At 40.7% G+C, this 15,913-nt stretch overlaps 1 protein-coding gene across 1 annotated transcript in view; it reads right to left on the bottom strand.

The window, feature by feature from the left end:
- The window catches only part of LOC141020139 (myocardin-related transcription factor A-like), a 47,404-nt gene that overhangs the window by 25,809 nt on the left and 5,682 nt on the right, over positions 1 to 15,913 (bottom strand). Inside the window, exon 3 of the mRNA XM_073495201.1 lies at positions 14,880 to 15,056. Coding sequence (XP_073351302.1) covers positions 14,880 to 15,018 — 139 coding nt within the window. The 5' untranslated portion in view covers positions 15,019 to 15,056. The remainder of the gene's footprint in view (positions 1 to 14,879; positions 15,057 to 15,913) is intronic.

Below are 15,913 nucleotides of genomic sequence, written 5' to 3'. Positions count from 1 at the left end.
TTCCTGTTTCAAGCGTTTCATTAAATAGCAGCGCAGACAGTTCTGTGCTGCATACGTCAAATCTCAACACCACAGAGATGTGTGACAAAGAGGTAAAGGAAGGCCATCAACATGCATGTTTCATGTAACGTCACTCGTCCTGATGTTTATTCTTTTAAACTGTTTTAAACATGTATAATTCGATTCGGGAGTTTTGGAGTCTCAGATACAAACATGGTTCGAAACAGAACTATCATTAAATTCCCGGAGCTAACAGCTATTTGCAGGTCGTGCCTCCATGTTCTCGTGCTCAGAAATTGCTATCGAAGTCGCTCTGACTCACCACGTCCTGAGCCGACCTCGCATTTCTCTGATGAAAACTTATATCTTCAAAAAGTTTGAGGACCGAACTTCCAAAATGAGAAATATGATTTGCCAGGAAATGATCTTGTGCAGATCAGCAGCCACTCTACACTATATCTGGGTCATGAAATCAGTGTTGAAGTGTAAAAAATTGGGCATCTTGAAACATTTTTTGGTAGAGGGCTCTTTTTCACTCACCCTGACCAGCTAGCATGGTTTAACCTCAGTCCTCACTTTAGCACTGCAGAGCCGAGGTGTTGCACAGTGTGTCATATGCTGAGGCAACTACCAGTAATAACAGATAGCTGGAACTCAATCTGATGACCTTTCCTACAGTGTAAACTGTTGTATGACTGCAGTTAATATCTTTGTTTTTACCTGGTAATATTAAAGGTGCAATATGTAGGAATTTTAGTTTAAAACATTCAAAAATGACCAGTGGTATACACAACCAGACTTGAGTCCGCTAAGAGGACCGCTAGCTGCACTGCTAACTGAGTTAACTGGCTAACGGCAGCTACAGTTATCAGTAGTTTGCGGTTACTCTGGTGATGTGCTGCCCCCTGTTTGTTTGGAGTATGAATCCTCAATCAATCGATTAGTTGTTTGGTCCATAAAATGTCAAAAAATGGTGAAAAGATTGATCACTTTTTTGCAAAACCCAAGATGACGACGGAAAATACTCACATTCGAGAAGCTGAAATCAAAGAATTTTGATATTTTTTCTTAAAAAATGACTCAAAACAGTCAGTTGTCAAGATACTTGGTGATACAAATCGATTAATGGGCAAATCATCGCAGCTCTATATTCACAGGTCATATTTCCTCAACATGCAGAGGTTAGTACATAATTCTCTTTGTCTACTCTGATGTAACAGTTTTAAAGTCTCACACTGTGTGAGGCACAAAAAAAAATGTGTTGCCAGGTCAATCTGTCTGATCAGAACTGATGTGAAAGGACAAATCCATAAAGTGAAAATTTACTGCTGCCCCATATGAGCTGAAGTCAATCACCCCGATGACATTCAGACTGTAGCTCAACTTTCCTCAGCGCAGCGTTCCTACGACACGGGCTGACACCACACATGGGGTCACTTGATCACAAGTCAGGCTCAGTTCATAAAACCAACAAATTAAATCTCATATGATTCGTAAACGGAGGGTCGCAGGTGCCTCGATTACAAATAATTCAGTATTAATAATTCTACAAATCAGCCTGACAAAGAACTTGATACAAATACAACTCAAAGTATGTTTTTGATTCAAAATGTTGAAAATAAAAGTAGATGAAGCCTCACTATGACATCAGTTAATGAGTAACAAATGCTCCATAACTATATTCTAACTATTTTTAAGACAAAGCAAATATATAGCACCTTTAATAACTTATAATCTTTTTAATCAGTGCTTCAATGTGATCTCACATACTGTGTGAGCTGTAAAGTAACTGGACACTTGAGTATAACGTTAATATGGTGAACTTAATAGCAGATGGTTACACATCCAGATGACACGGAGCAATATCAGCATTCATCTGGAGTTGTGTTTCTGGCCGCCTGCCCAAAATTCATTCATTCAATTATTCTATCTCAGTTTTCATCTCCACCACCCCACTCCTGAGGGAAATGTCCGTCTCTTTAGCTGCTAAACACTTGATTATGTTCAGCATTAAGTCACTCGATTTGCCTGCTGTTCTGTGCTGGGCGGGTACTGATCCAATGGGTTTTTCATTCAAACAGCTGTCTGTATGTATGTTATAATTCCTTTATTGTAGTTTTCTTAATTATAATCTCTTTTCCACATTAAGGATGAAGGCACACTGATTGCCCAGTGAGTCAGAGAGTTGAACGACTTTAAATTGCTATATAACTAATAGCGTGATATATAACTATGGCGGATTACGGAAAGAAATCGTAACTTCGCCACGTACGTAAGCTCCTTTCTTACCGTTTTGTCAGGTACAGTGCTGTCTGCAACAGACAAACCTCTTCTCTTATTTTGCCCGAACCTTCCAGAAACTGTATCCAAAACTCCTGAACCTATTATCCACTTCTTACATCCTCTGGCCATTTCATTTTCGACAAAAAGAGACATTATTCTTCATATACCGAGACATGACTTTGGTCTCTGTCAAGTCAACAAAAAGGAAGCTAGCCTCCTCTACCACTGATCTCTCCCTACGTGCCCCTTAATATCACTTACTCAGAAAACAGCGGTGAGAGCACTTATCTCTGTCATACATCTGCCCTTCTTGTTCCTCTTTTTGGTGAAATTCTTACTTCTTTTTTTTAAAGTGTGTGTTTTTGCACGCACCAGAATAGATCTGTGTGTGCTGGTGTTTTTCAGCACTGCCTACATATCTTTTTATCCCACGTTGGTTATAATGACAGCAGGCTCTGTCGCTGTGGCGCACAGAAACAGCAGACAGTCCCTCTGTGTGTCCTACAGTAGACCGAGATAAAAACATTCCTATTCCTTTGATTTCTGCGACGAGGACGTGGCTGATGCAGGATGGTGCGGTTTCTCCCCTTGGCAGCGGGAAAGATTTAACAGGCTCCTGCAGGCAAACATGGGCAGACTAGCAAAACAAACACAGACACTCATTACAGGCCTGCATATTTGCAAACACACACAAACACAGGAGTACAAAAATAAACACATATTTTAATACCTCCACTTATGGCCGCATAGTGCGAATATAAAGACACGGTCGTGAAACATTCCCACGCACGCACGCACACACACACACACACACACACACACACACACACACACACACACACACACACACACACACACACACACACACACACACACACACACACACACACACACACACACACAGACAAATAACTCAAAACACTTGGTTTTTTTTCGAGGCAGATGATTTGTGCCAAGAGATGACAGGCAACTGATGCAATGTGCTGATACAGAATCTATTCTGGGAAAGTGCGCTCATTGCTCGAATGTCACCACATAACATCAAGTGTGCCTTCACTCAACAACAGTTCAATGCAGATAAGAGCAATTATAATAATTAAAGAAGAGCAGAAGTGTACATACGAGCTTCTTTTTAGAGGAGTCTTGGATTGAAACACGGTTTCTTAGGCCAGATAATCTGTGGCCAAACTACAGGTTCTCTTCCCCTGAAAAAGCTGTTGTCCAATCAGAGCTTGGCAACCACAACTAGACAAAACAGGCCTGATCAGAGATGATCGTTTTGTGATGCTTAAATTAGTAGCTGGTTTTAGCCCATTCTGTGGTTTTTTAATGCATTTCCTGGCATAAATAGGATGGCAAAATACAGATCCTACGTCTCACTTCTCTTCAACCAATCACGCTTGGTGTGGGCTACGATGATGAATGTGAACAACACACATTCAAAGCTTCTTGTAGGTGGAATTTGAACTTTCTCACTAAAGTATGCTGTGTTCAAGTCGAATTGTTTTGAATGCACGAGTGAGCCCAGTTATTTATTACATGTTCTTAAGAAATTAAAAATGTACGCATTCTTGCTCTCATGATATTGACTAGAACACAATCATTTTCCCAAAAATACGATAATTTTAAGCCTCTGGTGCAACAGTTTAACACTTCCCATCAGGCCACAACAAAATACGAGAGAAAAGGCTTCAGGAGTGGATTCATTGTGTGTTTCTATCTGTTCTAATGTTACCTAAGCTGCAAACATTAGCATGTACAGCTAACTAGCTTACTTCCTACAGTAGTTAGCAAGTGTTACTACCAAGGCCCAAGGGCATTTCTCATTACGTTAGCGTGGTTTAGCGTTACAATTTCCAAGAAAAAATAAAAATAAATAACCCCTGTTAACAGCTAGCACATCCACTGTACTCCCACTGTAAGGAGCCAGTCTTGGATGCTAGTTAGAGTGTAGGCTAACATCAGCAGCTCTGTCCTGCTATGTCCTGTAATGTAATCTCGTTATCCCAAATAGCCTGATGTTTGCCAAACACATTTGTCTTCAACCTAAAAGCGTTTTCTCATTTACCACTTCGAGTGAAACATAAATAAAATCAATGAAGAATAAATCTTACATTAGCATGTAGGCTAAGCTAGGCAGCTAAATGGGTTTTGTTAGAATTAATTAATAAACTAATTTGTCATTTACTTATCATACTTGCAACACTAAGAATGACTAGCTTTATAGTTTAGTTTTGCTGTTTCTCTACTTCAAAATGCTAACTTTTTGCATGGGACATGCAGCTTTAGCCTCAGTCTTTCAACACATAATGTACAGTACGTAGCCTAGCCATCAAAAGCATATATACATATATTATTGTTTCACAATGTGTAAGCTATAAACATTAAAGAGTCATCCAGAGACAACGTTTTAAATAATAATCTCATAAAGTTTACGTTAGCGTAATTAGCTTTGGTAGCTACAGCTGATAAAATACAGCAGCAGTTCCTGGTTGCTTTTGTTTACCTTTGTCTGGAATGAAGGACCCATTGGACCTCTAAGTAGTAAATCTGCCACTGTTTTAAACTAAACACCAAATAGTCCACGGCAGAAGGCGACTTGTCTTGTCCAAAGCAATTTTTTCTTACAGGCTGCAGAAGAGAAACCTTCGCAAATTGCATTAAACAAGGTCACAGAGGGATATGATGGGTATATAATGTACAGTATGTATGGCGTCAGCAGACTTGGCTGACTGCGATGCAGCGTAACATGACACACCTGTTGCACCAGGGTTTGCACACTAATTTAGACGACTCAACTTGAGACTTCTTTCATGAATTGCTCAAAACATTTTGAAGCGGTATTTCGACTGCACTCCATACTAATATCACTATCTTTACAATCCTTAACTCTGTCCTCCTCATCGCTGACTTCTGTCTCTCAGCTTCATCTCTCTGTGCCTGCTGTTTCTTTTTATTTTCATTCCCCTCCCCTCCTGGGACAGACGTGAAGAACTAAGCCTGGCAATATCAGTATCATCTTTCAAAACACTGCTTCAAATGGATTTTAAAGCACATTTCTATAGACTGCATTAAATCCCTTCAGACCAGTGTGGATTTACTGAATCTGTTAGTTTAAATTTTAATTTTCCCATTGTCCCATTATGTAGCCAAGTAAAATTTATTTCCTTATCTGCCAGTTTGTCTTACAATTTCTACCAGTGTTTCCTTTCTCTTTTTCATACTGTAGTACAGCACTTACTGTACATTGTGCTGTCTGTTTCAATCCCTAACCTGTGGGGTCTCTCCCTCGTGCTCTCTCACACAGTTTTCTATTTATGTCCATGTTGTAACCGCTTGAAACCAAATCCCTCACGGCAGTTAAGATGAACATTACTGTAAAATGCCGACACATGCACGGGATTCACTGGTTTAACTGAAGAAGAAGGTGGACAGAAGGAGACTTGTTGCACTGTAGACAGATGACATAAGTCCTGTTTCAATATACTCAAACTTATTCATGTCTAAACAAAACCAACAGCTGTCAAAGAGTTTCAAGTAGAAGGTTTTTAGAAGAATAATGAAAAGATCTTTAAAGGTGCAATATGTAAGAATTAGCAACCTGTCAAATTCATATTCAAAACACATCCAACCGCTAACTGTAGCTGCCCATTGCTAATTAGCTTAGTTAGCCATGCAGCTACCGGTTCGGACTGGGAGCTCTGGGACCAGGGAAGTGTTGGTGTTTACAATGCTAGCACAGAAGCTTTGGACTGCACAGGGCTAGCTGGTTAGCATGGTAACTTCAGTAGGTATCTCTGCAACACAATACACAGACATCGTAACGTCAAAGCTGCTATTTAATCACATTCTATTGATAATTGTAGTTAATTTTGCAATGTTTTCAACTAAAATTCTAACACATTGCCCCTTTAAGCTTAATCGTAGGGGTTGTCTCACCCATGTAATTCACTTTAGATTTCTCTGGAAGTCTCTTGGAGTTCGCAGAGTTTGTCTAAATCGGTCCAAGCTGCTCTCAGTCCAGCTACTTTGGTCCGAGGCCCATGCCGCTACAGTCCACAGGTTGCCGAGTTCATGTGCTCAAGGCAAAGTGTGCTGTGCCCGGGCTGGACGGGTCCCAACTGTAACCCAGCCACTTGTAGAGTATTTGATCCACTTAACACCTGAGCCCAGAAAATACAGCCGGATGACACTGAGGAAGGCCTGCACACTTGAAACAGTTGATCTTTGCATTGAATGAAACCTGAATACTGAATGGACACACATACTGCATTTTTTCTCTGCTACCAATGAAATCAAGGCATTGATCCGACAAGCTACACACATTTTAAAAGCAAAGTCGTGCTGCACTGTTTACACCTTGGATGCATGACACACAACAGGTATCCCACCTTGTCTGAGACTCTGACAGGCCTGGCGCTCTAACTCAAACCGTATGGCTCTCTCATCCATGTTCCTGCTGATTGGGGCAGGGTCAATGCGCACACAAGGCAGGTGTTCCAGCATGGCGAGTCCGATCAAACCAGGAAGTAACTCTGAATGAGACTCCGTGAAACCAGGAAAGCAAACGAGGAGCAGGAGGTCGGCTGTTGTTTAGTCACAAGTCTGCACGTCCACCAAACAGAACAAGGTATTCCTCTTCGACAAGTTGCTGGACAGTGTTTATGAGCGAAAAGAAAGAATGTTCTTTAAAGCAAAGTCGCATCTATGAAAATATATCAAAACAGGCCTTTCCCATCACTACTTTGGATAGGACTGTCTGCATCCTCTACAACAAAGTCCTCCTTGACATCTCACAGCAGTGAAATAAAAAAAAGCACGTATAAACACAAAGCTACTGTATCAGAGCTCCAGCACAGAGCTACAGAGGAGCTTCTGTTGTATTCGCTGCAGCTACAGGACTGAGGAGGACATGCCCGTGTGCGTGTCGAATGTCGGTGAATCCGTGATCAAGCAGTCTGTCACAGCTGTTGCTGCACTCAGTCACTCAGAGGTTGACAGACACAAACAGGCGCACGCAAGGACACACACACGTTCTTAGCGGAGCCCCTTTGCTACTCACCAAATTCTTCTCACTTAGCACCTCTGATCTGAGCTCAGTGTGGGGTCAATGATACGCACCTGTGTGAGCACGTCTCTGCCGTCGTGCCCTCAGCCCTAAAATCATTACACACACACACACACTAACACACACACCTGCTGCAACTCTGCATGCCCCAAATCTTTTTTTTTCCCACACCTGTCTGACTTTTGTCTTTACCACTTCCTGTTTATGTTCAAAGGAGTCTTTTCAAACTCAGGAACATAACTTGTCTAGTACAGGTTGGTGGATGTGAGGACACTGATGTTACAACTTGGGCAGCATTAAAGATTGTCAGAGCATCTGAAAGGCAGATCTTAAAAAAAGAAAAATCTCAGGAAGCTGCAGTTGTTTTTGATAATGGTAAAGTTTCAGTACTGTAGTGCTGCAGAGGCGCCCTGACCTCCAAATCCTGTTCCACGGCTGTATGAAAACATATGTGTTCAGCACAGACTCCGACAAACGACACATCATCACGCTTTTAATAGTTTGTTCAATGAAATTAAAAATTGAGATGCAAAAATGATCACTCCCACTGACCGTGAAACATATCACAATCATAGTATCTGTCAAAATAATGATTTTTTTGACTATATCATGCAGCCCTAATGCAAAGAGAGTAGCAGTAATTGTGCGAAGGTTCTTGATGTTGAGAAACAGAAAAAGCAGCATGACATCAGCAAAGCCGCAGCAGCTTCAGCTCAAGTCTTAACTTGGCCCACGAGTATGGAGGCCTGAAAGAGACAAATTTAAAATGCATAAAGAAAACATTATAGGCTTTACTTTTGTGTTAATTAATTGATTTACTTTCCCAATCAATTTTCCATTTTACTTATTAACTTATACATTTTTAAATTCCATTTGCATTTTGCAAAATAAAAGAAAAAGAAAAAATACATCCAGATTAATACAATAAATCTAAATTTCAACCCTATCAAATACAACTTTCTATCACCTGTTGGTTCCTAACAATACACTGTAAATGTGTTCTTGTTGATGAGAGCCAGGATATCAGAAAAAAACAGTCCAAACAGTCATCCAGTACCCCTCATTAAGCCTTCACACCTTTTTAATAGTACAATGATTTTCAATGTAGGACACACATTAGGAGAAAAGAAATTCAATATCAAGAGCCTTATCTTGTTTGAGCAAAGTTGTTCTTTGAAGCCAGCATCTTGCAGCCGCTCCAACATTTAGCCTTTGTGCTTTTTACTTGAAATAAAAAAGAGAAACGGCACCCACAGTCCAACTATCAGCTGATCTGTTCTCTTTCAGCAGGTCAATAAACCTGCCTGCATGCCTCTAAACTGCCTTTATCTCCCTCCTTCAGCTCGACTGCCTTCTCCTCTCCCTGCCTGCCTGCGTGTCGGTATAAAACACCTGTTCCCATCCATTGACAGTTTCATTCATCTCCATTATTAAGGCTCTGTCCCGGGTGGCATCAGATAATTTGACATGACATTAAAAGGTGAGAGAGGGCCCTCTCAAGGTGAAAAAATACTAAGCGCTTTCTTCTCAGCTGTCGCATTGCATTACATTGAACCGATGTTGCTTGTCATGTTCACATAATGTTAAAAAAAAGAACGATGCAGTGCTTCAAAAACAAAGAAATGGTGAGCGGACGGTAAAGTGTGTGCGTTTGTTCACGGTTTGGTTATCGGAGGCTCATTTACAGACATGAGGGATTGTTAAGTTAAGCTGATGCACACAAACAACAGTCTGTGTATTTGTGTGCACATGTTAAATATGCAGGACGCTGCGTCTGTGGGTGCATTTCTGTATCAGAGGGTGTTAATATGCAAGATGTGGTGTCCCCAGGCAAAGAACTCCTCAGTCTGACAAGAGAGGGGAAAACGAATCAGGACTCTGATCCGCCATTACTTCTGATAAGGCCCCGACCAAAACGCTGGCAGGGATAATCCTGCTTTGCTGGGTTGTGTTTGTGTGCATGTGTGTAGGTGTGTGCGATTGTTTCCCTCTCAGAGTGAGTGTATCTACGTGTGACAATGTGTTCAGCTATATGCATCACTAATATATGTGGATAATTTATGTAACAGTGAGAGCGTACTTGGATGTAGAGATGTGTCGGCACGTCTTTGTTTGAATGTGTCTGGCTCGGTTAAGTGTCTGTAAAGTGTGTGTTCATATCAGTCCTAAATGCTGAGATAAAAGCCCACAAATTGCTAAGGGCTCCGAGTGGACTGTAAATCTCTGTCGCTCCATCTTCTCTCCCGCACACACAACTCGGTCCGGCTGTATCAGTGGAGGCAGATGTTAATCTCTGTTGATTAATAAACAGAAAAAGGATCTCAAAGTGGAGAGGAGAGGTAATGCTTCCACAACCATCAAAAGCTTTGGATTAGTCAAGGTCAGTGTTGTAGTCTGAGTGCTGAACTTTCACATCATCTGTTTTCAGGTGGGGTTGACTATGAATGTAGTACACTTCCCTAAAGCCTACCTGATAAAGGTTTGATGACCAAAACGTGGTATTCAATAAACCTGACTGTAAATGAAGACAGGATGAGACTTTTTAATTCAATTATTACATTTAAAGAAGTAAAGCTGAAAGGTGCACTGGAAGTTCGCCTGGTAGAGTGTGTGCCCGATGTACTGAGGCCGAGGTTGAAGGTTTGATTCCTCCCTGTGGCTTTTGCTGCATGCAGAAAGGTTAGGGTGCAACGGGTTGACATCTGGAGTGAGTGCAAGCAAGCAAGACGTCAGAAAAACTTTGATTTTGAACCACAAGAAGTTGCCCTTTGGACTTCTGTAACTGATGTTGAAAGGATGTAGGAAGCCTGTAAGGATGTCACCTAGACGTCAATAGTTATTGTTTAAAGTATGTTTTTAAAGGGGCAATATGTAAAAATTTTAGTTGAAAACTTTCAAAGATTGACTAAAATTATCAACCAGTTCTTACATATTGCAACTTTAACGAGACGTAGCAATAAACTTTCATTCTGGTTCCTGAGCGGACGACTTTTGAAAGATCGACAAAGACGTTAAATTGATGTCTTTGCTGAGTGGGGAGGGATGATAAAGTACCAGTGTGTCAAAAATAAATATATGTACAGTATATTAATGTTATTTTTCTCACATCTGTATACTACTCACCCTTTATGGATCGGATATGACTGCTATAATTGTTGTATGGCCTGGCCCAGGTTAAAAACTTTGCAGTACATACAGCATACACAGAATGTATGCCATAAAACTTATTTTATCATCTAGTTCTGCAGTCAGTCATAACTGAAAAAGAAACACGAATAAATTAATAATCTAGGAATAAATTATTGAAAACTAAAGCCTGCATGTAGTACCCGTCACTGGTTTACTGGTGGGATTTTCCAGAATAAGTGATTGCCAAACTGTTGACATTTGGCCAGCTCTGACTAACATTACACCCAATTACCAGGAACCAATTCTTCGTCGCAGCTCTACAACAGTAGTTGCAACTTGCTGTGGAGGCTACTGTTTCCAAGCAGCAAAGAAGAACTGATTTCTAGGAAAACAAGTGTTTTAACTGAATCATAACAACCCTCATGAGCCTAGGTCCTACGCAAAAGTTTATTTCAGAAGTGCTTTCTTCTTGACCTTTGGGCTTGACGTCATTAGCCTACAGAAAGCCTGGCTATGTGTGCATCAATGTCTCACTGTTATCTCTGGGGAGGTGGTCCACGGATCTATTAAAAGGATTCCCTCGTATGTCACCGAGAGGAAATTATGAGACGACAGGTCAAAAGTCATTGCCAGAATAGCCACTGTAAACTAATGTGTCAGTGTGTGTTCATAAAAAACTTGACTCAATACTTGAGAAAGACCCTCTGCTCCACAATACAGAAAATGTAACTATTGCTCCGAGGCTACAGAGGAATAGTTATCATGGTTTTCAAGACATTAAGTTGATTTCCTTGTTTGTTGGTGCAGCTTTTTTTAGGAACATGGGTCAAAAAAAGCTGCATCACAGATTATAAACTATCACCTATAACTTTTTAAATAGAGAGAATTAAATTTAGGCCAGGTATATTTTGATTTCTAACAACTAAACTATGACCATAAATGTTATTTATTGCTACATCTCAGCCTCGTCTTTGGTTTCACCCCCTTTGCTCTTCCTATAACAAGACAAAGCTGTAAACAAGCATCAAATTAACTCCAACCCCGACTCCTCCACCCCCTGGTGGAGCGTGCATGTATTCTACTATTATGCACTCTCAATAACTATATTTCTGCCTTCATTATCTCTGCTTTCCATACAAAGATTCATTTTTCAATCTGTCTCAGCAAGTTTATTCAACCTTGAAAAGTACATCACCATTTTTAACAGCCATCGGGACCATAGCATTCACTTTGTTAAGGTTCCAAACACAGAACATCATTTTTTAATTAGCTGTTGATTCAGTCATATCCATTTTCCAACCAACTCTATTTACCACCATTCCTTTCATATATTTTCTGTCTTTATTTCCTTTCAGTTCATTTTTTCAAAGAGGCCACTGAGGACTGAGTCCCTCCAAAATGAAAATGTAGTTATTAACTATTGATCCACTTGTCAGTCAAACTGAGGTCTTTGTGAAAACCACAGATAGAATGAGTTAGCTTCATCAAACTTTTCCTGCAAACTATTAAAAATAATGGGACCATACTGTACTTTGACAGCTCCAAAAGCTGCAATAATTGTCTGGTGGGTAAAGCTATAATCTGTGTTGTGGGGCCATAAATCTGCACTGCAGGTCCAAAAAGACAAAGTTTGCAAAGTTGTTTTCCAAATTTTCTTCACACTAAAGGTCCCATATTTTAGAAAATGAGCTTTACATGTCTTTTTGGGTTATAAAGCAGGTCTAAGTGCTGCGTAAATGCTGTGAAAGTATCAAAATCCACAGAGAAATGCAGACAGCCCGTCAAGATTTGCATAAGGTATAAATACATAATGACTGACTGCACACTGGTGCCGCACTGCGCGCAGATGGTGCCCTCTTTATTTCTTTCGCCCCTGCCCCTCAAACATCCTGAGTCTGCCACTGCTCTGGCGTAAGTTTCTACCGGCACACCGAGCCCCCTTAGACTCACCTATACACTGAGAGATGTAAATGGAGCTGCTTGTATAGAAAATACTTGTTATCAATTTAGGGCAAACGCTTCCTGTCACTTTATATTCTATTCTGATTTCTTGAGTGCTCCTGCCCCCATAGTTTCCCCATTTCCTCAGCCAATACATTTTCTTCAGTTCAACATCAACCCCCAACCCTCCTCTAATATTACATCTCTCTTTCCTCTTAACCTCTGTACTCTCTCCAACTGGTTTAAATAGCAGGACCAGCTGGCCACATCGCTATATCCAGAACCTCTTTATCTGTGCACACTGAGGATGCACACACCTCACACACACACACACACACACACACACACACACACACACACACACACACACACACACACTTCCACATACAGAGGGTTTACTCAGAGCTGATTAAGGGGATTTGAAGGGGACCAAAACTGATCTTGAGTCCATCTGATGGTATTCTGTTCATGAACTGTTAAACCAAAAACCGTGGATTGATTTTTGTGCGTCTGGTTGTAGTACTTGTACTGTCCAGAAGGTGGGGACACGCACCATCTTAAAATAGAGGGCTCCACAGAGCATTCCCGTCTAGCTGGTACAGTCATTTGCCCACATGTTTCAGATTACCGTGTCAGCTGTTTTCTTACAGTAGCAGGTATATTCTATTGCACTTCTGTAACATAAACACAAAACAGACGCTCACACTGTGCTCTTCTGAGGAAAAGACAAGGAAAGATGTGGATAAAACTTTATCCATTCAGTGGAAGGTGGTTTACACTTAAGACTCAATGTCCTTAGTCTTTTCAGTATGATTTATCTGGATCCCTCCACCTAACATGATATCTATTTCTATATATTTTGATGACATTCATGTCTTATCTGTATCTCAGTTACACATAAAATCCCCACCCAGTTTTACACCTATAATGCCTCATTATCAATTCCAGGTACCCACAACAAGACACCAGATAATTGCTTCCAGCTTCGTAAGTCTACATTTCAACTGTGACAAAAGCACGACATCCATAGCTATTATTTTAGAATACAAACATTTATGTTGCGTTATGGAAATCATGCCAAATAAAAGTGCAAATACTACATGTGCCATTCAAGACAATGTAGTTCTTCTAGTTTGCAAAGAGCCAGTCAGTCAGAAAGAAAGAAAACCTCCCCTATGCAATGAAATCTGTTTCTAAATATAGGGAGATTAAAGACATTCAATGACCAACACTGTCATGAACACCAGATCTGCTCTACTGTTTGCAACAGTCTCCCAACAACAATTTAGCAACTTGATGTTCATTGGCATTTGTGGACAGCTAGGGCACAAATACCTACGTATTGGCTCTGTCTTTATTGTACTGCTAGTTGGTTGTAAGTGCTTCTGGAGGTGTGGCTGAGATTCCAGGAGGAAGAAAGGCTGTGGGCTCAATTACACCATATTTAAACCAGGCATCGACACAAGATCTCAATGTGTATACAGTATATAAGGAAAAAACATGTTTATGGTGTGTAAATGCACTTAGAATGCCTGTGATCAGAATGCGACTGGATGAGCCACACATCTGAAGGTGGTCTTGCTCTCATAGAGTTAAGACCCGAGCCAGGTGTAAAGGCAATTTGTACAGCGTGACCACAATAGTAAGAAAAAGATCTGCCCAACAAGTAGAAAGGTCATCGAACTCCGTCTCTTCCTGCTAAGTTAAGGAATAAAAAAGAAAACGGGGCCCACACATGAAGACATATGCTGCATAGTGTTGCTGATGGCCAAAATTCCTCAAGGAGCCTTTTATACCGGGTGTAAATTAGTCCTTCCATATCTGAACGCTCTGCAGCTTTCCTCGGAAAGAGGAGACAGAAAAAGTATCACCCTATGACGTGAACCTTCAGGAACGACCCCTCATAAGTTGCGTATTCAACTAGCCAACAACTTACTGACAAGTCTTAGTGTTTGGGTCAAGTTTAAGGTCAACTTAAAATAGTGAATTGGTGAAAGATAGTGCTTAAACAATATATCTTCACTGCTTTGAGAGTCTGTGTATGGTGTGCGTGCGTAAGCCAGCTCAGATGTGAGTGTGTGTGCATTTGGAAGACGGCACTAGCTGTTTATAATGAGGTAATGCGAGGGGAGACCTAGTATGTCTGAAATGTAAACACGAGCAGCGGCTAGCAGCTCTACAGATGCTGGAAAAGCGTGGCACACAAACAGCCTCTCTGCCTCGAGGAACATTTGCTTCTTTGCATCTTTGAACAGTTAAAATGGACCACAATCATGTTCACCAGACAAATTTAATCAAATGGGAACATACTGCGGCTTTATTTGCATGACTGTCCAGCTTCTCTGTTTTCTCTTCTCTGTTCCTCTGCGTGCCCCTGACAACCATTTGATGGACACTTTCACAAAGTCATGTCTTTGCATGAGTAAAAAGCAGTTTGCGTGTACAAACCGCCACTCACCGTTCTTCCTCTCTGTGACTGGCGGCAGGTTGGGGGCAGGCTGCAGGGACAACTCTTGCAGATCACTGGCCACAGCTTCACTCTGAAGGCTCGGGATGGAGGCGTCTGCATTTGGTCTCTCTCCAGACTTGGTCTCCATGGTTACCAGGGGTTCAGAGTGAGGCTCGTAGACAGACCCTGGAAGTTAGGTAACACATAAACACACACTTTTAATGGTGTAAACCGATGTTTCACGGCCAAATATACCTCATGGCATAAAGCATTTAGTCCTGCCTCTCTTATCGCTCTGCCTCATGAGCCTCTGGCTACTCAGGGAAGAAATGTAACCCACAGACACACACACTTCAGGCATTTACTTATGGGGGCATATAAAGATAATTGAGTATCACAATGAAAATGATTCAAATAACCAGATTACATTTATAGATATTTTTTTCTTGAAACTAAAAAAGTCTGAGAGGCCTCACATAACATTTCAACTATGAATGTGTTGCAGCCCAGATTGTTTTTACTCTCTGTGAACCAAAACCACATTCCAACCTCTAAATATAGTTTAGTACCAGCCGATACTGAGTACAGCTCCAATTTTATTAAAGGAAGAAAGTATTAAAAGCAGTAACCTAATTGAAAAACAGACATCACCCTCTCCAAGATATCCAGCATTTTTATGCCAACCCAGTTACCTTTAATATTTCCACACTTCACAGATCTAGTTAGAGCTTCAGAATCAGAATCATTATCAGAAATACTGGTTTGTTGCAGTATCTCTGTCTAGAACAGAAATATCACGCTATAGAGAGGTCTGAATAAAATATAAATAGAGAAGACAATAAGAAATAACAGAAGGTAAACGTTAAAATATAGAAATTATAAAATATCTGTAATAAAATGTTGCTATAAACTAAATGAGACAACTATATACTGTATGTATTTACAATTATAAATTGAATTGCTTCTAGAAATAGAGGTGCAAGATGTGCGCCTAGTACCACACTACAGTGTAGATGATATTAGTAGTTAAGTAGTTAGACAGT

This window comes from Pagrus major, chromosome 23 (assembly GCF_040436345.1).
Source record: "Pagrus major chromosome 23, Pma_NU_1.0".
Taxonomy (NCBI): Eukaryota; Metazoa; Chordata; class Actinopteri; order Spariformes; family Sparidae; genus Pagrus; species Pagrus major.
Note: the sequence above shows the minus strand (reverse complement) of the source record. Positions and strands in the feature narration are given on the sequence as shown.